Source organism: Galeopterus variegatus, unplaced genomic scaffold, assembly GCF_000696425.1.
Source record: "Galeopterus variegatus unplaced genomic scaffold, G_variegatus-3.0.2 Scaffold4363, whole genome shotgun sequence".
NCBI classification, from domain to species: domain Eukaryota; kingdom Metazoa; phylum Chordata; class Mammalia; order Dermoptera; family Cynocephalidae; genus Galeopterus; species Galeopterus variegatus.
In genome coordinates this window covers 131,341-154,323 of record NW_007730474.1, presented here as the reverse complement: position 1 = coordinate 154,323, position 22,983 = coordinate 131,341, and the positions used below count along the sequence as shown (strand labels likewise).

At 36.6% G+C, this 22,983-nt stretch overlaps 1 protein-coding gene across 1 annotated transcript in view; it reads right to left on the bottom strand.

The window, feature by feature from the left end:
• Window positions 1–801: 801 nt before the first annotated feature.
• SATB1 (SATB homeobox 1) overlaps window positions 802–22,983 on the bottom strand; it is a 79,047-nt gene continuing 56,865 nt past the window's right edge. Inside the window, exons 10-11 of the mRNA XM_008587391.1 lie at window positions 4,861–5,064; window positions 802–2,547 (exon numbers count right to left, since the gene is read on the bottom strand). Coding sequence (XP_008585613.1) covers window positions 2,029–2,547; window positions 4,861–5,064 — 723 coding nt within the window. The 3' untranslated portion in view covers window positions 802–2,028. The remainder of the gene's footprint in view (window positions 2,548–4,860; window positions 5,065–22,983) is intronic.

The following is a 22,983-nucleotide window of genomic DNA, read 5'->3' as shown; positions in this document are numbered from 1 at the left end:
GCAAAAGATAAAGTGGAAAAAATACCAATGTCCACCCCCCCCCCCCCCCCCCCCAAACAAAAAAAAAAAAAAAAAAAACAGCAAAAAAAAAAAAAAAAAAAAAACCTAAGCAAAAACCAAAAACCACCCAAAACTGCAACACTGGCCTCAATCATTTCTGTGACCATTAGCACACCTCATTGCATATCCTGGCATTTACTAAGTGTTATGTTGCAAGAATTTTGAAGATTGTGTTTAAATTCCAGGTGTGTTATTCTTATTTTCTTCATGTAGTTCTTATAGTTACGACATATGCAACCAAATGATCTGAGTTATTAACTTATTCCATTTATAACTTGTAAAAAATGATGCTTACTAGGGTTTTTTTTATAAAGAAGGTCCACTTTTCCCTCTACTCATTACTTGTTACTATTAATAGCCTTTAAAAACATTTACACACCAGATTAAGGAAAAAGGTTGCCATAATTGAAGTATTGTGGAATAAATGCAGATGAATCCATTCTAAGCACATTAACTGCTAGAGACTGGATTTTCCTTTTTTTTGGAGAGTCTTTTGACCATCCTATCTCTCTGTTTATTAAACAAAAAGTTAACCAAAATCAGGTCATCTTCATTGTGAAATTTCATACCCATTTAAAAATGGGCATGTGTTTGTGATTTAAATTTACATTTTTTCAAGTGACTTTTCAATTGCTTTTTAAAAAATCAAAGATCAAGAGAGTACTAACATGCACCTATATGAGAGGTCCATCCTGATTCTTCTTGAAAGTTACTTCACATAAGCAGACAAACCCTACCATGTCATACCATACAAACAATTTTAATTGTGTAGTTACAGTCAATAACCACTCCTAATCAGAACATTTCTGCATAAAGAAAATTGTGATACACTTATAAAAACAGCCAGCTGTAACAAAATAGCTGGTGTTTTCATAGCCATAAACTCATAAAAAAGAAATACACCTTTATACAGAAATTTTATACAGATGTAGCTTTAAAATTGATTGTAAACCAAAGGAAGACACATTGCAAACATCAATTATTTTCACATTAATTGCATAATTTTCTAAGGTGATCTATTAGTTTTATTTACCTAAGCTTATTTGCATGATAGTAAAAATTGCATACAACAATAAGAGTGAAGCTTATAGTATGAATTGCTTGGATAACATAGAGCACTTTTTATAGGCAACTGTGTAAAGCACATTTTCTCTATTTAAAACTTTTAAGACACTTTGTTTTACTGCCCATCAAAATACATTTATAAATAGAAAAGAATCAGTATGGTAACAAGAGAAGCAATATTACATTTAACGGAAACTTCCGAAAAATTAATTACAACATGATGCTGCAGGATCTACAAATAAATAATGAGGACTAAATTGTGTTTCACATTTTCTTTTCCTTTTTTTAAAAAATCATGTAACAATGAGAATGAAAAAAAATTACAGTGAACTTTTATTTCCAAAATAAAAACAAATTTGAATTACGGCAGTGCCATATAATACAAGGCATTTGTTGGCATATGTCATCTTTAAACTGCATTCCACAGTCTATAGTTCTTTTGTAACATACAATAGAGTAACAAACTCTTTTTTTTTCTTTTTTTAAAATAAGGGGCCAGTTTCCAAAGATCAGTGTGGAGTGTTACAGAAATAATTAAAAGAAAGGAAATCATAATCACAGAAGTTATAATGCTTGTTTGAGGCTCCAGAATAATAATAATTAAAAAAATAATCACTGGTATCATGCTTACGGGGTACACACCGTGGTGCGTCCCGTGAACACAAATTTAATACCAAACAATCCTTGATGCTTCACCTGGGGCTGCCAAGCAGTTTGTAAAACAGAGTAAAACATTTAGTGCAGTCTGTATTATCCTTTCCCAACTTTCCTGTTTGTGCAAGTTTCTGAAGATTCATTGGCCAAACAATGAACAACAAAGGTTTTCTGAGAGAATACAAGGTGGACTTTTCATTTTGTTAGTAAATACCAGTGGCACTGATGAATGAAAATAATACTTTTATCTCAGTCTTTCAAATCAGCATTAATGTCCGTGTTTGCTTCCACTGATAGCTCTTCTTCTAGTTTCACTGGAAAAAGGGTGTTAGTATTTTTATCTTGGACACTCTCTTCCAAATCCTTAGGCAACTCCTCTTCTTTATATTCTGCCACATCCACCTCTAAACCGGAATTGTCCTTCAGTTTGCCATGGTGCTTGAGATAATACTGCTGGTTCTGAAAGAACTTGATGATGGTGTACTTGGGAAGGTCAAGCTGGGCAGACAGAGTCTGGATGGCCTCTTCGTCTGGGTACAGGCCCACGTCTTGTATGAAACTCTGGAGGATTCCCAGGGCTTCCACCGAAATTTTTGTTCGTGGCCGGGTCTTCTGCCGGTTCTCCTCATCTGACTCTGCGGGCGAGGCCACCGTGGGTTGCCGCGGGGGGAGCCGAGGGCCTGCCTGTGGCTGCTGCTGTGGCTGCGGCGGTGGCGGCGCCTGCTGCTGCTGCTGCTGCTGCTGCTGTTGCTGCTGCTGCTGCTGCTGCTGCTGCTGCTGTTGCTGCTGTTGCTAAAAAGAAACAAGCAGACAATCAGAGCTCTGCGTCCTAGGAGTTCCACACAAAGCCGACCAGAATTAGAGAACATGTGGTTACGAATCCCACATATAGCTTCTGTGATAGGGACAGAGATTCAGAACAAAAAGGCAGGCCAGCTAAATAGCCCACAGCATTTAGGAAAAAAAAATCAAAATGACATGACCTAGGAAGGTATGAATTAATTCGGCTTTTGGGGGCTGCTGTGCTTACTCATCAGAGATCAGTGGAGGAAGTGAAAACCCAGCACTCTGAAAACGCGAGGCATAAACTTCACCAGAAGGATACGCATCAAAGGCGAAGACAGCCGTGCAAATTATGATGTAAATAATTAACAAAGATTTAAAATGAGGATTGAGAAGCAAGGATTTCAAAGTCATTTTAGAAAGATGAGTTAAGAACTATGGGTAAAGAAATGTGTGTTCTGTCCCCTTTCACCGGATGGCTAAAACATGGAGCAAGAATAGAAGATAAGCATCTGCTCTTATTCAGCAAACACCCCTTATGAGTACAAAGGATTTCTGAGATTCACGTTTGTGAATTTTCTATCAGACAGTTCCAATTTAATACAACACACACACAGTTTCTCACCAAATTGCACTAGGCTGACACTGCAAGTTTTTTCTTACCCCCAAATAAAGGTTCAATCCACCAATTCAACAGCTAGCGAATTGTTTTGTCTAAAGTAAACTCAGATGTGATTAGGATTTAAATTTAATGTGTACAGACACTTTTTCATAATTAGTATCTGTATATGTGCTGTAATTTCCATACACAGCAATACATAAAAAATGTGTGACACATGCACATACTGTACACTTGATATCCATAATTCTTATCAGCATAGCAAATCAACCTAAGTGGCAAAATATCAGAACGGTTATACTGTGCCCAAGCATTTCCTTTTATCCCCTTAAGAAGAAATTTTACTAAAAACAATTTACATTTTCAAACAAGTACTATTTTTATTACTTAATATATATCTTTCTCTTTTTTGTTTTTGCTAAACAGTAAGTTTTTCAGGCTCTCATGATTACTCTAGTGCTTGATATCCTAAGGGATTCTCTTTTTCAATTTGTTTTATCTTTAATACATACTCAAGGACTTTTTTTCTGGTGGATGGATAAGTCTATTATTTTTAGCTACATATACGTATTTTTTTTTTCCACAGCAGTACCAAGAAATAATGCAGGTGATTCAACAAAGATAGCAGAATTTGAGGACTCTGGAAGGCAATGGCATTTTTCCCTAAACATCCCCTTAGAAATTAAAAGAAAGAAGTTACACAGCTCAAATTCAATTACAACACATGTTCAAAGCAACTGAGGCCATAAGAGCACCAACAAACTACCTAATCCCAGAACTTTTCAAAGAAAATTCACAGGGGAATTCACCTCAGTGGGTGTCTGGGAGACAAGTCTCATGATGTGACAACTAAGTGCAAGGTTGTATCTGCTGGCACAGTGGCCTCTGGCCACAGCCACGGTTAGTATGTCCTTTGCAGGTCTGATAGTCCTGATCAAGGGAGCAGGTCTTTACGCCACCCCCTCTGTCTCCCTTTCTTGCTGGCATAGGAAACTTGTGCCCGCTCACCTGAGGAGCAGCACCGAGCCACAGTGCAGGGGTCGGCAGGCCTGGTAAGAAAACGCCTCTAGACTCTCCTTTCCCAAGGGTGGAGGGAGAGGGGCTCTAAAGGAAAGACAAACAGATATGACTCACCCCTAACCTGCACTCTGGGAGGGCATGGGGACACAGCTACCAGTGAAGGAAGGGCCAGAGAGCACAAAGCAAGATTCCAGTTAGGCTTCCCTCCCCTCTTTTTGGACAGAATCCAAGGTATAAAATTGTGATTCTACAAACTTCCCCTACAGCAACAGCAGTAATTCCTTTCCTCAGGGGCAGTGGGGCATTAATTAAAAAATAGGTGGTGTCTGAAATTCTGATTTTTAAAAATGCTAAAATTTTTAAGCACTCACGCACAAAATCCAATACTAATAAAGACATACTTGCCAAACAAGAAGCATAAGAAGGGGGTTCCTGCTACTTTGGGGGTGGAAAGATGAGGGCAGAGGAACACAATACACATGTTGGGAAAAAATGTGTTAATTTTCTTTTATCCCTCCGAGCAAGATGGCAGTGTATTGTTATCTCTTGCTAAAAAGCCTATGTTTAGACTGGCTGGAAGAAGAGAAACGCTAATTTCCCTGCGAAGTTTAAAGCTTTATTTACTTAGTGCTATATTGAATTGGCCAAGGTAAACGAACCTGAATCTGCTCGGCTGGAACATGGATCATGTGGGGTGGCCTGTCGCCATGGTGATGCACCGCGTTGCTCTCCTGTTCGTAAATGGCATCTCGTTCTGGCTGAGGAAGACTGAGGAACCTTCGGATCATGGAGAGGTTCTCCCACAGGGTCCTGTTTTCTGGAGAAGGATCTTCTTTCCAGCGTAACAGCTCACACAACCATCCCTTAGAGACAAGGGCATAATACATCAGCTTGTGACTATTGAGGGGGTGCAAGGGGGCTGGCATTCTCCACTAGAAGCTAAAAAGGAAAGACCCTGAGTTAACTTTTTCGTAAGCTCAAAGCACTCCAATCTGCTTTAAAAAACAAACATTTTTACCCTGTTAGGAGAGGATAGCTGTGGCTGTTGAGGAGGCAAGCTGTTTCTAATAAATGTCTAGATTTGCATTTTAAAGAAGAGATGTATTTTTCAGACTCCAAGGGCAAAAAAGCATATCGATGCTGCGATATGTGAAATGGGAGAAAAGCAGTTGGGTGTCCTTCCAGTCATGCCCAACTTTCCTGTCTGACAAGGAGCCCTCTGAAGATACTAAAGGTATCAAAGGAGGAGTAGGACAGATTTTAGAAATAATTTTTTCCTAAAAGTATTTCTTAAGTTTATAATTTTTGTATTAGAAAGAAAACTATGTATGAATGTGAATGTGTGTGTGTGTGTGTGTGTGTGTGTGTAAGAGACAGAAAGAACACATGTAGTTGTGTGAACAAGAATGCTGTCCAATATGACGCTTAAGGATTAGAATGGGCATTAGAAGAATTCTCCAAGAAAGAACTTTCTGAAAAGAGACCTTGGAGTCCTATTTTTTGGCTGCTGCAATGTGAGCATATGGTTTGTCAAACAAAAATTTTAATGAGTTTCCTGGGTCAAGAGAGAAAGAAATGTCCAATGAATGCCAAGATTTGAACCTTTCTGATGCCTCTCGAGATCCAGTTTTTGATGCTGGGATTATCTATCAAGAACTGAGTGGTCCAACAGAGTACATTTTCTAGCTGCCATCTCAAAACTTCATCTTGGCCGCCACAATGGACACTAAGCAATGGGGTGGGGAGGAAGAGTGAGGGTGTCCCACCCAACCTCCCACCAGTTAAGGCAGCCAGCCCTTAGCTGTTGTGCTGTGGACTAAGAGCTCTCAGCTGCACCTGCTCTGGAGAAATGTCTTGGAGTCATCTCTCCTGGAGATGCCTGGAAGGTTATTCCACCTCCTTACTGACTCCTCACTGGAGGGCCAGTGATTGGCTTACCCAATGGTACAAAATCTCTGCCCCCTTGTCCCAAAGTGGACAACTCACTCTACCCTTCACTTTACTCTCTAGGAGATGGTCCCCTCCCCACCTCCCCTTCCATTCTTCCTGTTCCCTCTCCCATCTATCTAGGGCTAGGACTTTGAGCCTACATTCTTACCAGACCCCTTCCTCTCCCCTATCTTATCTCACTTCTTCCAGGGCTTTGCCAAATCATGAGTATCTGATTCCCTATCCTAGGATCTGCTTTTAGAAAATCTGACCTAAGAAAAAGAGGTTTCTTGGAAATCTGAAGTAAATTAGTTGGATGGGAATGAAAAGAGTACAGCTGCTTTATTATGTGACTTTTAGGTCTAGACAAGAAGGGTTTTGTTTTGTTTTTTATATTATTGGGGGTAAGACCAGAGGATGGCATGACTTTCCTTCCCTTCTAAAACTGAACCATTAGAGAGAAAATAATTCTTCCGATTGCAATTTACAGTGGAAGGAAGGCCTGTTCTCCCCCAAATGGCCTACTTGGAGATTCTAAAAGAAAAAAATGGAGAAATGAGATTAGCTTCCCAAGGCCCACCTACTAACTAGGCAATGGTGACTGCTGCTAAATCTCATGAGATCTACTAATTTTCCTAAGAGTTTTGATTTTCTATTAAACAGGTCTTTTAATTAAACAAATATATACATGGGGGTGGTCATGCCATCATGCACTCATTCAGTGCCACTGAATACATAATTCAAGGTTAAGAGAGCAGGCAGCACAGTGAAGATTTACCTGAAAGAATATTAGCTAAATAAAAAATAATAATCACAGTGATCACAGTCACTGAACATGCATCTCTTCTAACCACAGCAATTCTATGCTTATTTCCAGAATACCACATATTTCAGCTCTATTTATGTGAATATAATATTAACTATAAAACTGTCTCTGAGTATTTGAAGTATTTGAGACCCACTTGCACATGGTGCCCTGGAGATGTTCATTTAGATCTTACTAGTAAATATTTGCTATCTGAATTAAGCCATGAAGATATTATATATTTTCCTATATCTAAGCTATTTCTTTATTTTTCTTTTGGTTGCTGTGTAGGTTTTAGATTTATATCATCCTGTAGGCTTGAATGTTAACTGTGATTAAGATTACTTTCCCTCTCCCTTTTGGCTGCATCTGTTAGCTATGACAACTGACAGGACTCCTATGCTTGAACCCAGCAAATCACACAATTTTATTTACCTTTCAAGAGAAGTTAGAAGGTTCATAAAGAATAGAGAAAAGATTTTTTTTTAAAGCTTAGCTAGTAGTATTGTACTATTACAGTAAGTGCTAAACATTAAACATCTAAGAATTTTTTTTTAGAAATAAATGCTTGTAACTAAAAATTGCTAAAAGTTAAATTAAGAATGATTCATGTAAGAAAAGCTTCTTGGAGAGAGCTGAAAATCTCCAATGATTTTTTGCGTCCTTTAGAAACTTTTGAAAGTAACGCAGAGATCAGTTAGCACTTGGATATATGTGAAAAAACATGTGGATCACAGATGTTCTTTGGAAAAGAAAATCATTAGTTCTTTTAAAATGGCTAATAATGATAGCTAATTCCTAAACAATCACACTCATGCTGGTTTAACAAATATTTCAGAAAAAGAGCCCTGACTCATTCAACAAATATTTTGCTCATATTGTCACTTCTATGTCTCTATACTTACGAGACAGATCCTTATTTTTATTAATTGCCCATGACTAACATAACATTTCCAGTAGTTTGCTATTAACCTCTGCCCCTAAATAATACTTCTAATTCCTTATCTAAAAATAATTTGATGAATTATAAGCTGAAGCATGTCTCTGCTAGCCTTTCAAGAGACATGATGATTTTAGGAGACTGAAATCAGATGCCTCTTAGAAAAATATTTAACGGTGCAGCTGGGAACTGTTAGTTCTACAAGGATATTCCACAGAAACAAAAAGTGGGGGGGATGCTTTTCTCGATGTGCACATCTCTTAAGAAATAATGAAAAACAGACATTTTGACACATTAGTTCTTTGTCAGTGTAGAAATAAATTGGCTCATTCCCAATTTACACTGGCAAAAATAAGATTAATTTATTCTAATACTAGTTAAATACTTTGAAATATTTTGACTACCTCAAATCCTATCAATTATGATTCTATTAATGATGACAGTAATCTGATCTATGTTTTGCATAAAAGTGACTAAAGAAGTCAAATGCTTTCTAATTCCCCAATACCTTTTCTAGGTCAGTTTTCCATAAGTGATATTGTTAAAGCAAATAAACTTAGACAATGAATATGTCAAAATATTTGCAATATTTGACAAATAAAAATAATGATTCCCCAAAGTACTGTACTGGTTTTTATATGGTAACTGTATAGATTTACTTGGGAGAGGAGATGAGGAATGAAATACAGTGCTTTGCTGCAAAATGTGAACATAATTGTGTTTTTAGAAAGGTCTCTGGGACTTGATATAAGAACACAGGTGGGAGTAGGAAACTACTCTCAAAATTAAATTAGATCACAACCACTTTGAACAGTAGAGAAGACAGGGGACTACAGCCTTAAAATAATGAGACCAATCCATTCTTAGAAAACTGAAATGGTACAAGGAACAACCTAAACTTTAAATGAAGTAAATTTGCCAAGCAACATTACGCTGCATATAAAGAGGGCAAAATATAAACAGTAGCCACATGTAAATAAATTAGTAAAACTTTCAGGATGTTACTACTTTTCAAACTGACAAAGTTTAATTTGACACCTTCTGTTCTAAACCCTTTGTTTCTATTCAAAATCACGCCTTGAGCTGTTGCTATCAATCAGAGCACTCCCCCTATTACTTAAAAAAACTGGCATGGACCCCGAATAAGCTGAAAATGCCATGCAGATGAATTCTGAGATAATATGTTCAAACCTGTTATATACAACACAAATCCTGTAAAGTTATGTATTGTAAACCTACATTTATTGAGAACTAAAAGTCTTAAATCCATCTGCCACAAAGGAAATACTGTTATGTACTTCATAGTAACCAAGAACCATCTGCAAATGTCTTGCTACCGTAAGCAAGAAAACGGTGCAAAAGATGCTAAACCTAAGACTATATGAAATAACGTTCTTTTGACTGGTTTTGATTAGGGATCTATTAAAGAAATGTAAGATTGGGAAAAAAAAGAAAAAAGAAAAAGAGAAAATGAGGAATGACTGCCAAACCAGTATTGCAAAAAAGCAAAACAAACTCAATGACAACACAATGGCAATTTATTATGGTCCATGAAACACATGACTGTATGCTCATTTTAAAGGAAAAATTAGCAGTTCTAAACTCAATATTCTAATGATGTGCTTTACTGACAGAATCTTGTTGTACCACATTTAAATAAAAATCCTGGCACCTACATCTCTCAGCTGCTAATTTCCAACCAAACTCAATCTCTGATTTCCACTCCACTCTTCTTAGAACAGTTAATTCAAGTCAATTCACTTCTAACATTTTAATGAAGAGAGGGTACACAATGATCTTAACTGAGGTAGGAAAGTAACCTCCTTTCATGAATGAATTTATCGTATCTATAAAGCCTCACATGTATTAAAAAGAGAACTCTTAAAGGCCCTGGTGTGTGAGAAAGCTGGGAGTATATAACATAACTAGTTTTCCAGGGGAAAATAGACTTCGGCATCCTCTGAGAAAAAGTCATTTAATGCAATAAATATACAGGGAGGAAGAAAACAACTCAATAGCAAGAAAACAGATCACCCAATTAAAAATGGGCAAAGAACATCAACAGACATTTCTCAGAAGAAGTTATACAAATGACCAACAAATACATGAAAAAATGCTCAACATCTCTAACCGTCAGGGAAATGCAAATTAAACCCACAGCAAGATGTCACCTCATACCCGTTAGAATAGCTATTATGAAAAAGATCAAATATGGCACACAAGTATTGATACTCGATGCTGTACCCCACAGATATGTATAATTAATTACGTTTCCATTACAAATAAATAAACAAATAAAGAAGTAAAACCTTGGAGTACAGGGAAAAAAAAAAGAGAAAGAAAATGACAATTCTTGCTGCAACAAAGAAGGAAAAATACATTTTAAAAAACAGAATGGTAATATGAGTTCTAAGGAGCAAAACATTTTATACTCTGTATTTATTTCCCCTCACTCTCATCTTTTTACATGTTATTTGCAGGAGTATTTTGTTCCAATCTCTGGGGCTTATAGTATAATAATATATGATATTAAAAGAAATCAACCTAAATAGGAAAGTATTTGATACAAACATTTTAGTGGAAAGCATGAATTACATTTTAGCAAGTAGTAGGAATAAGGATTAAGTACATAATCCATTAAATAGAACTTCTAACAAAAATTCAGTACTATAGATTAAACTACACCGGGCATTTTGAATGAGTACATTTTCAACAACTAAGTATAAAGCTAGCAATTTATCATTCAGCAAATAATTTTCTACTTTTAAAAGAATCTGTAAGTGTTACTTATGCTAATGAAGACAGTTTTTAATCTGCCCACAAACACACTAATAGAGGGCAATTTTTTTTTTATTTACAAAGCTGTCGGCACTCAAGGGTAATTTCATATCAGTGTTCTATAAGCCAGGGGAAAATGGGTTCTAATTGTCAATGCTACAAATCCTTTACCTTTAGCATAAAGGTTTAAAGATATCACAAAAGATGCAAAGTGACTAATTATGTTTTAAACCACCCCTTTAAAACACTACAGAGGGGTTACACATGCACACCCTGTATGCTTTATACATACTCTGCCTCAAATGTAGTATTTAAACATATTACTTTTGGGGGCGGGGGGGCTAATGCAGAGATACTCAAGACCTAATGGACATACAACCCCCTTCTAGGTGTGAGGCCTGAATGCTTCCTATGACGACTTCCAATCTTTTTCATGGAAAATCACAACACTTGAACAGTGAGAAACAAAACAGTGGCACAACAATACTGAAAGCACTTTAAATTATTTACTAGGTTAAAAGGGTGAAATGATACTTTAAATACATCAAATTTCATCATCTGGGCCATTTTTTGGTGGCAAAGTGGTATTGATCTTTCCAAATGCTTAAAATTAACTATTTTCCAGAAGGTCATTATTTGATTAAAGGCATTAAAGTTGAGGCCAAGAAGCGATGTACTTCTTCTTCTTCCCCATTCAAATCATATAATTTAATAAAAACCATCCCATCATGTCTTGTAATAAAAACGCTTGTCTTAAGATATTGTTTTTTACCTAACATATTAACCTTTAAATGTTATGAAGTTCTTTTGAAGGAAAACCTTTGCTAAAGTAGATTATTCTATAACATAATGAGAGGCCCCCACCATTAACATTAATAAAGATACATGTTCTCCTCTATGGAATTAGCAGGAAACGGATTAATCTTTCTCCCCAGTGTAATAACATCTACCCTGTGTAAAGTGAAGAGAATCTCAGCAGGCACTGCAAGTAACTTTTCCTGCTAAGTTAACATTGGTCTTATTAAAGAAAATATGGAAAATAAATTTGAACAGAGACATAGCGGTAAATGCATTTTCCCTTGTAAAAGTAGCACATTACATCCACATCATTCAAAGATGAGTTTTAAAAAGAAATCTAACATAGCGGTAAATGCATTTTCCCTTGTAAAAGTAGCACATTACATCCACATCATTCAAAGACGAGTTTTAAAAAGAAATCTAATTTTATTTTATTTTATTTTATTTTATTTTCCTTTTTGTCTTTTTTTGTGTCCGGCAACGGATCACAACCCTCAGTGTCGCGCCCGTACTGGACCGGGACCGGCAATGGGATCGCAACCCTCAGTGTTGCACCCGCACCTCGCTCAGCCAGTGAGCGGGAACCTGTCTGTATGTGGGATCCAAACCCTTGGCGGGAGCACCGCCGCGTTCCCAAGCGGCGCACTGTAGCAGTGCGCCACCGGGCCGGCCCCAGAAATCTAATTTTAAAAACATACGTGGGTGAGTAAATTTATCTTCAATGTGTGGTTTCTGATACTTGTATTGGCTGAAAAGAAAAAAAATCATGATGCCCTTTTAAATTGTTACTATATTTAAACTCCAAAACTGTTACTGTTTTTTTAAGTTCCCCCTAGACCCTCCAGTTTACTTAAGAGACTCAATATCTTAGTCAAAAGTCTGTGGGTTCCCATATTGGGGTAATAACAGGATATAAAATGGCTATCCAGAAATTTCTAACTTGAGTAAATTTTTGCCACTTTGTCATTAAGAAGTTAAACACTTCTAGCAGAATTTCTGGTATGTTATTAACATAAAGAAATAATGTTTATACAACCAGGGGAAAAGCTTTCATTAAAATTTAGTACATTTAGAAGGAACACTCAGAATCAATGGTAAATTATTTTTCCATTGTCCTTACTTAATCAGATAAAAAAGTAAAAATCTTTTGTTTTCCATGGTTTTTATGTTCATCTCTCTTCCACTTTTTCAAAGCCATTGGCTTTAGGGCACACAAAAATACAGTGGTTTTTCTTTTGCTACAAATTATCAAGATTATCCTATGACAAGCTGGCCATAGTAGAAATGGTTCTTACTCGAAAAGGAGATCTCATGTTTTAAAGAATATTTTCAGAAGACAGAATTTAAGAAAAAGAAAAAGGAGGAATGAAGATAAAAGTATGAAATTCTAGGCAACCTACGAAACTAACAGAGAATTTCCAAAGAAGGCCTGAATTTTATTTTCAAAACATTAGATTTGGAAAATACCTAATTTAAAAGTTTAATATTTATATATAGTTCAAACCTGCTTTTAGGACAGTTTCTTCAAAGCTAAAACAAAACAAAAATCTGGCTTAAGTCTGATACTTGAATATCAGTATCAGACTCTGAAAAAAAAATGTCTTACCTGTTTTTCCCTTTCAGCCTAAGATATATTTTTGGTATTATATAAATTTCAGTGATATGATCTGGCTCTTTCTTAACATTTATATACTCTGCCTTCAAATGTTACGTTTTAATTTTCTCCTCATTCTTAATTAAAAAACTGAAAACTCCAAACTCCCCAGGTTCATTTTCATCACTTTTAGTCTCTGCTTCTACGATAAAGAACCGTCTTCTCTTTCCTATTCTGCCCATCGCTGACTTGTCAGAGCTGGGGCACCTCTTTCCTTGAATTACTCCCTTAGACACCAACCATTCTTTTTAATTACTTCCAATGAACAATTGTTTTGATTTCTGAACAAAAAAGCTTTTAAGTAATCATTCCTTTTCCTCTTTTAACTTAGGGAGAAAAGTACATCAATGATGACTACAGCTTTGACAAAGGAGAGAGAACCACTGTTATCATACAGAGTTGATGTGATTCCTACAAAAGACACGTAATCTGGAGTTTAATTTAGCCTATGGAATGTCCTGATCAGTAAATATACAAGTTAAACTTTTTTGAATCTCCTTAACCATCTTTGAGATGCCCTTGGAAAAAGGATCCAAGGATGAAAACCACAGCATTAGTCTACCACTTTCAAACTGCCATAGTTATCCTACTGCTCAATATGACCTTCAATGGCTTCCCAATACAGGGGAAAAGGTCACACTCCCGGGGGTTTCATTTAAGGTTCTTCCCAATCACACTCACGTCCAAATTCATTGGACTATTTCTCAGCTACTGCCCAACACTGCCCCTCATTCTACTCTCCACTCCTCACACGTTTTCTCTAATGGAAAAGCCACTTTTTCTGCTTATCCAAATACCACTTCTCCTACAAGTCATTCTCAAACACCTCTATATACCAATAAAGGTTTATATCCTATATAGGCATTTATCTATGTGAACTTCAGCAAATTACCTTTCTGAGCCTCAGATCCTTTTCTACAAAGTGCAGATATTAATGACATTAATTTCACAATATAGTGGCTGGTACAAACGTAATAGAATACACTCAGCCCAACACTTAGTCCATGATAACTACAAAAAGTTCTGATGAACTCAACTGAAAGCACTTGCCTTAAAGGGCTCATAGTTATACTTGGAAAGACCTGGCATTCAAAAATAACTTCTAGGGCTGGCCGGCTAGCTCAGTTGGATAGAGTGTGGCATTATAACACCAAAGTCAAGGGTTTGGATCCCCATACCGGCCAGCTACCACAAACAAACAATAAAAACCTTTTAGTGCAAAGAAGCATGTGATAAAGGTCACTGATGGGCAGACATCAAGTGGGCTCCAAGTGGAGAGGAAGAAGAGATGGGGTGAAATAGTCAAGGAAGTCTTCATGTATGAAGAGTAATATTGGCTTAGCTTTGAAGAATGGGCAATATTTAAAGTAGGAAGAATAATTTTAAAAAGAGCAGAATAAATTAGCAGGGTGCTGGGAAAACTAGGTAGACCAGTTACTTTTGAATCAACTACGCCTAATTCACCCAGTCAACTAGGTATGTAAATAGATACAAACTGGTATAATCTTTCTGAAAGGCAATGTGAAAATGTAGAATGTAAAATGTCTAGCTATCACCTTTTAAACATAAATGGCTTTTTGTGGTCTAATAATTCCACTTCTGAGAATTTATCCTAAATAAATAATAATTAAAGATGTATACAAATATTTAACTATAATGAAGTTTACATTCACAATATATGTGACAGCAAAAGTTGAATATAACTCAAATACACCTTAACAGAGAATTAAATCGTATGTATAGTATATGAATGAATGTAAGACATATACATATACATGCATATCGTGCGTATATATAAAGAGCATAAATCAGTATATTAAAAGTGACTATCTAGGTCACTGGGATTACAGGTATTTTTATGTTCTTCCTTATGCTTGTAATTTCTGACTTTTCCTATAGTGGCTATGTACTGCTTTTGTAATAAAATATATATATATATAGCAAACGGCTTTAATTAAAAATCTAATTTCTCGTCTGTTTCCTCTATAACTGAACAGTCATAAATTCCTGTCAATTCTACGCCCTTAGAACGTCTCTTGTATTTGTTTCTTTTTTTTCATTCCTACTGCTCCGGTTCAGTACCTTAGCATTTCTTCCATGATCTAATGTCGACAGGACAGGTTTCTTTATTCTGGTCACCCCCAACCCTGCTATCTTAGTTACATTTGTCACAAACAAATGTGAACCCAAATAGCCCTTTGAATGACAAACTCTTCACTTTCCTTCACCCAAAGTGCCTGGAAACACCCCGAGGCTCACTTCAATGAGTGTACAAATGTGCCAAAAGATTCACTTTAACAAAATGCAGTGTCAATAAATAGGGGTGGGGGACAGAGAAAGATATAAAAATGGCACAATTAGTGGTGCTTAGTGGTAAGAAACTGTACACACCTCTGTAATCCCTGAGGGCTCATGTATGGTAGCCAAGTCCAACAATTTGTTTTCATAATGGTGTTCTTGCATTTTAAAGAAATAAGGTTCAAATTGAGCTCAGCTTACACTCTGGGAACCACTGTTTTAAGGAGACAGTGAAGCACCAACAAAGGCTTCGGACAAAGGCAAATACATCTGATCATTTAAAAAAGAAGCTTAAGATAGGACAATTTACTTTTCTGCAGACCTCTCAACCCAAATGAATATGTGCTTTTAATATTGTAATGTTATAAATTTCTTATCATGTTGCTTCCTAAAGTCACTACGAAAGATTTACAGTATTATTTTCCTATTCAAAATTTTGAAAATCATTAAAAAAATGTTGCTGAATATTGGCATATGCCATGTGCAAAAAGAAGTAAAAAAAAACTTATAAAAATAACTCATAAAATAATTTTTAGGCAAAGGTAAAATAGGTAAAATAATCTAATAGGTAAAATAACCACTACAAAATAACTTTCTACCAGGGTGTTTTAAACAGATATTTCTGCCACTGCATTTTTAACTGATTTAATATAAAGCTTTTCAACACTGCAGATATCTGCTAAAATGAACTATACTCTCCATTATGCATATTTAGGGGCTTGGAATTAAAAATTTAAATCTTCCTTCTATGATGTTCTAGGAGAGAGAACAAAGAATTTTTAAAACCAGGGGAAGGTGATTTGGGATTATAAAAGTTATGGGAATTATATCCTAAGAGGAACAATCAAGCGAGCAGGGTCATTATGAGCTCCCAACTTGCTTATGATTTTGCTGATAAAGTAATACCCATTTTGTGGCCAAAACTGCATCATTTTATCCATTATGCAAACCTGCTTTCAGAAACTGGCTTGATTTGAGAGACCCAAATCTTGTGATTCACAAGTAGGCATTAAAAAAAGCATAAATATTTCTAGAAGTATCAGGTGGTTCCCAGCGACAATGGCCATGTTATAATTTTACCAATTAAAGGAGACAAGGGAGGCTGGAGCTTTGCACAGCCTGTCTCAGTTACTCCTTACAACCACTGATCTCATTTTACACTTGGGGAAAGCAAGCTCTGAAGGGTCTGGGGGCGGGGGGTGGGGGGAACGGCAGGAGTGGAGTCGAGGAGTCTGACCCTACTCTGCCCTTCTGAGCCCACTCTCGCCCCATGCTGGCTCCCTTAGGAAAATGCTGGCTTTTGTGAGGGCAAAATTGTGACCAGATGAAATTTGCTTCTGAATCATTCCAATCTTCCACAGATAATTACTGAGTGCCACCTATGTGCCAGCCACTGTGCAGCCTCAGTGATGTGGGGACAGATCTAACGGGAATTCATTTCTCCCAATTCTTGTCCAGTGAGGTAAGAATCACTTAAACTTCAAGTTTAAGTAGATATTAAAGGTGTAGTTCAATTGGCAAAAAATTTCTAGTACAAGGGAAAAGGCATTCTCCCATGAAGTCTAGCACTATATGTGAGCATCTGCATGTTAGAGAAAAAGTTGTCCGTAAGGTTTTTGTTTTTGTTTTAAATGTTATTGCAATTATCATAACCCCTGCTAGTCCTATATGCTTTGGAGTGAAAGGCACTTGAAAAATAAGCACACTAAAAAGCAATAAACAAATAATGTTAGAGAAAAAGTTGTCCGTAAGGTTTTTGTTTTTGTTTTAAATGTTATTGCAATTATCCTAACCCCTGCTAGTCCTATATGCTTTGGAGTGAAAGGCACTTGAAAAATAAGCACACTAAAAAGCAATAAACAAATAAAAAAATAAATGTTCCCCAGGTAAATTCAAGAATTCCTCAGCTAATGTGCTAAAAAATATAATTTTTTTTTCCCCTCTGCTCAATTTATCTAATCATTGGCCTCATCTCTTTTGTGCCAGGGACCCTTCTGGCAGTCTGGTGAAGCCCATGGATGCCTTTTCAGAACAACATTTTTATGTGCCTGAAATAAAATACATAAGATCAGAAAGAAAACCAATTATACTGAAATACAACTATCAAAAATTTGTGATATATGTGCTTCTTTATTAATACACTAAATAAGATCTAGCAACAGATCTAATAACTACTATAATTTTATAGTGATGAGCAAAAATGATATTTTAAGATATCTGCAACAACTTAATGTGATATGAAAATATTTGTGATTTTTATTGGTGACAAATTCATAGGTATTGCTAATACTACTGTGATTTCTTGCCTAGATTGATAATTGAATAAAATGCCAACTTTCAGTAAGAGGTTAGAGAAAATAAAGATGTATTTTTTTCTTCCATCCAAGTTCATAGTCCCCTTGGGGAAGGTGGGCCAAAGCTTAAGAACCCCTGAATGTTATGCCTCCCCATCCCCGTGTGTGTGTGTGTGTACATGCATACATATATACCAAATATGTGGACACACATACACTTCAAATATTTTTCCAGAATTCTTATATAAGCTCCTAGTAGATTAGAAAACCTTGTATTTATGGACTCATGAAACAAATTTCCTTTGTTTTTTTTTTGCCACTAACAAACCATGCTTCTTAGAGACAGGATAGAGGGAAATAGCTAATCAGTAGTACAGTAATTCCCAGATTGTGCCCTGAGAAGCCCCATGTTCCCATCAAGGGTGTCTCAGAAGCTCCCTAAGGTGTAGGGTGGGGCATTGATGAGAAGGTCTCTGCCCCTACCCAATCCTCAGCTCAATCAAAATGGGAGAAGACTTTTATCTGATTTATACATTCTGGCTCTGGATGAGATTTCATTCATAAAGCAATGGTTCTATAGCTTAAACATTTTTTAACTGCCAATTGCACTAGCACATACATACCTCATTGTTTTCCTGGTCCCATTACAAACTCAGAGAATGGGTTTACAACCTCTGAAATGACCCATCTTCATTCTAACTTGGTTACCTTCATACTATTCAAGTAACTCTAAAGGTAAACAAGATTAGCAGAGTCTCCTTTGAGAAATGTCTATCTGCCAGGAGAGGAACACTAACAAGTTTTTCTGAAGACACATGGGTTTCCCAAACAGAAGAGGATAGGTAGCTGGGCAGACACAGGATGGCGCAGGGTGAGGCAGACAACAGTGGTGTGGCCTTCAATGTGGGGTGGCTCTGCAAATGCTAGGAAACTGGCTGGGATCAGCTACTGCTCTTCACAACTTCTCAAAGAGCAAACAGCTGTAAAGCACTTGCCTGTCAGACTGGAGAACAGGGCAGAAGGTAGCTAGTCAAATGGAGAATGCAAGAAGGAAATGTGAGTGAGGAGGCAAGACGGTAAGGGAGGAGACAGGCAGAAAATAACTGAGCACAAAGCCATCTCATAACTTTACATTATACATAGCTCAAGGCTAAATTTACCCAGAAATTTAAACACAAACTTCTGTCTAGAAATTACACTTGATGGATAAAGCGTTAGTCCTTATGGTTATCCAGGGTCCAAGTTATTTAGTCTCCTTAATCAAACTGCTAAAATAAAATCATTATCCATTAGGCTATTACCCTTCCCCCAATCTCTAAACATACAAGCAAAAATTAATTGCAAGCCAGGAAGAAAGAAGGCAATTTAGACAGTAACAGCTTGGCATGGACTGAGCTGGATTTCCTAATAGCATTTGTCTGTTTGTGAATGTATATTTTATTTACAGCCTTCACTTCCCTAACCTTATTGAAAGTAATTTATTTTTTTTACCTAATCTGCATTTCATTTAAACCACCAAGTACTCTATCAATGAACCAGCCAAGTAGCACCCATAACAAGTAGCACTCGTGTTGGTACCGTAAGTAAAATGGGTAAACGTTTAAAGGAGACATTTGGGGATGGCTACTTCTCAGCGGCTACTAAATGCTACAGGTATCAATTTATGAACTTGCAAATATGGGTTTCAAGATACCGTATCAAATGAGCTGTCACTCCCTGCTTCCTTTTTCTTTGTGTTTACTCCCTATTTCCCTTACAAACCTGTGATTTCTCACAAACCTAGTACTCCCACACTGCCCTGTTTTTTTCTCTTTAATGTGCTATTCTTCCCAGGAAAACTTCTATCAATTCAAAAAAAGAAGCAAAACCAAAACAGTTCATTTTAGACCTTTAGGCATCAGTCAAGAAACAAAAAAAGACAGATTTAAAGGAGGAGATTCCTTAGTAACCTTCAGATCATGCCATGCTGGCAATTAACTGTCCTAGCATATACTAAGCCAAGCCCATTCCCCAGCCAAATTCAGCTCATCTCATACTTAGCACTATACTGACTCTGCTAGGATTCTGCACAACAAAAAGGGTATCTTCCAGTGATATATTAACAAGTTTCAGATAAAAATTAAATCAATCTTGAGCTCTTCTCACACTTTGTATCAGGGAGTTCATACACTGGATTCCACCAATGAATTCTACTCACTGTATGTCACCCCTAAATAACCCTTCTTGGCTAAAAAACCCCAAATAGTACTTTGCCTCCCCTCCACCCCAGGCCAACTAAGCCTTTCCACTATTCAAAACCTTCCCCCATCACTCCCAGACTAACACACCTGTTGGCAGTACCTTCAATCAAAAACAGCATCCTCTTTCACTTGTGCACCTGTCTCAGTCACAAACGCACAGAATCTGGAACTGCAAGAGACATTAGACATAATGTGACTCAACCTACTTTACTTTCCTGAAAGGGAAGTTCAAAGTCTGAGAGGTCAAACAACCTTGGCTGGGGCTACACAGCATGTCAGCAGTGGAACTGGGATTGCCACTCTGTAATTCTCAATATTTTCTCTGAAAGCTGCAGTTCATGTACAAGTTGTTATGCAAATCATCTGTGAGTTTGCAAATTAGCTACCATTACCCTATTTCTATCTGATGTAGATAATCAGGATCCATAACTTCTACTTCCTTTCAGCTCAGAGTAAAAATGTGAGCCATACTGTGGTGTTGATGACTTCAACAATGATGATGGAAAATGAAGACAGTGGTTCCAAAAGAAAATAGCAAGGGGTATTAAAAGGAACCAGTTTTCCTTCCTGAACATTTTCATGAGGATCGGAGAGCACTACAGAAGACCAGCTGCAGAACGGCTGAGGATGGCAGACTGAGTCAGGGCAGGACAGTCTGTAAACTACATTTCTACTAAATTTTCACCTGTGACTTGTTAGCAGACACATGGGAACTGTCCTCTTATTAGACAGGAACATAGCAGGGCCCATAAAATTAAAACATTTTTTATGAAACGTATGATTCTTACAAGTTAACAAAATTTGATAGAAAGATGTGCTCTTCCTCGTACTCAGAATACTGCATATTTTCAAACTCCATAGATACCACAGCATTCCCAAACAGCAACTCTTTTTTTTGTTCTTTCCTGTTCCCTTTTGCATCAACAGGTATGCTAGGCATGAAGAAATCCTAATACACAGAAACGAACATTTGCAAACATGAAAAACTCAGGGATGATTTTTCACATTGTAAGTGAAGTTTTTCATTTGCAAAGGAACAACTCCGGGCTCCATTTAATGGTGAGCTCTGCCAGTGATGGCAAAATGTGACTCACCTTGCATGCTGGCTTATCCCTAACACATCTTGAAGTAGCTGTGCAAAAACTTCAGTGTTATTAAAATAGGGGCAGTAGTAATGAAGTCATAAGCTTTATTTAACTCCATGTTTCTTTTTTCTTGGACTCATCCCCATAGAACTATACTATGGATAGCAAATCCCTTCTTGGGAATCCTAAAATACAAGTGTCTGCAGAAGGGATGGGTTTATCTCACTGATTAGCAATGGGTGCCTTCATGACTGTGTTAAGAAACATTCTGAGGTGGTATCTGTACTCAGCAGGAAACTGTTGTGATAGATTGAATCAACTCTTCCACATTAACTGTCTTTTGCAAAATGACTGCAAAGGTACATTAAGATTATTGAAAAAAAAAAAAAAAAGATCCAGTGAATCTAAAAGGTGATTAACACTGCAAAAAAATTTATCTAAATTAACCATGTGAACTTCTTAGCAGCTTAGATGAAAGGGTTCTAACTAAAAAGCAAATAACTTTATCTTCCCTCTAAAGTGATATTCAGGCCAAAAGAAAGTATATACGAGCGTACTTCAAAAAGTTCATGGAAAAATAGAATTAAAAGGTAATACGAAACTTTCCATGAACGTTTTGAAGTACTCTCATATAGGCAGAAAAATGTTAGAATTCAAAGTTGGAAGATACTATGGAAAATAGCCAGATTAAAAAGGAAGAAAGTTCCAGTGAAAAGTTAGAAAGCAAATTTTTTTCTTAAAAAAATTTAAAAAGTAAGAAAATTATTAAGCAAGAGGGAAAATAAAGGGAACAAAGAAAAAACCCACTATTCTATGAGGAATGGCACCTCCTAGTTAGATAACAGGAATCATCACAGAATTCTAAGAAGCTTTAAGCTAGGTGCATAACTGAAGTAGTAAAGCAAAAATAAAGATAAAAAGAGTGTATTTTATTTGGCATTAAAAGGCATTTAACTAGGCTATATCTATGTTTTAAATGTTCTCTAAAGTGGTGTGTTGTGAACCTTCTCTAGAGGTATGATTCTAAATCACCACTGATCTCTCAGCGTTAGTTTTCTATCAGCTTATTTGTCTTCTTATGGATCCAATACTTTTTTTTTTTTTTAATGGCTATGGCTAGATTCCTCTGAGAGTGGTAATAACTTTGGCCTTAGACAGTTACCTACTGCGCCTGCACATTTTGCCAGGAACCTCCAACATTTCTATAGGAACAGAATTCACTAGTTTTCAACTCTACCTTTCAAAACAATTCTACAAATCAATAAACGTCTCTATGAAATAAATTTCCTGATTGGGGCCATTTTTGTTTTTGGATTGTCTGGTATCTAACCATAAAACCTAAAGTAACAACTTTTCATTAAAAAAAAAAAAAAAAAAGAAAAAAAGGAAAACCATCCTTTAGAAAACTACATATGCCCCATCTTAGAAATCCTTTCAGAATTTACGTTCGAATAAAAGGTGTAACACTGAAAAAATAAAAAGGCATAAAGTCAAAGGATATTATGCCCCCTACCAAAAACAAAACCTAATAACAAAAAAAGGAAAGCCCAAAAGAGAATACAATCTTTTTCCCATTTCAGTTTTGGTAAAAGTGTAAAAACGGAATTTGATGAAGGTTTTTGAGAAAATGCCCTAGAAGAAACTACGCAACTTCTCCATTTTTTTACACACGTAACTTCTTTTAATTGCATCTTATTCTTATTTAAGCACATCTTAAACACACACATACATACCCCAACCCTTAAAAAAAAAAAAAAAAGGGCCTGAAATTTTAGTTACACCACATGTGGTTTTCATTTGTGAAAAATGAACAAGCTGTTTGTGGTTAAACTGTCTAATCGCCTGTTATCAATCTAGCGCTGCATTCAAGATTTACAGGATACATCAGCTTCTGTGCCACATTAGCTGTAAAAAGGGGGGGGGGGGGAGGGGGGGGGGGGGAAAAGGGGGGGGAGGGGGGG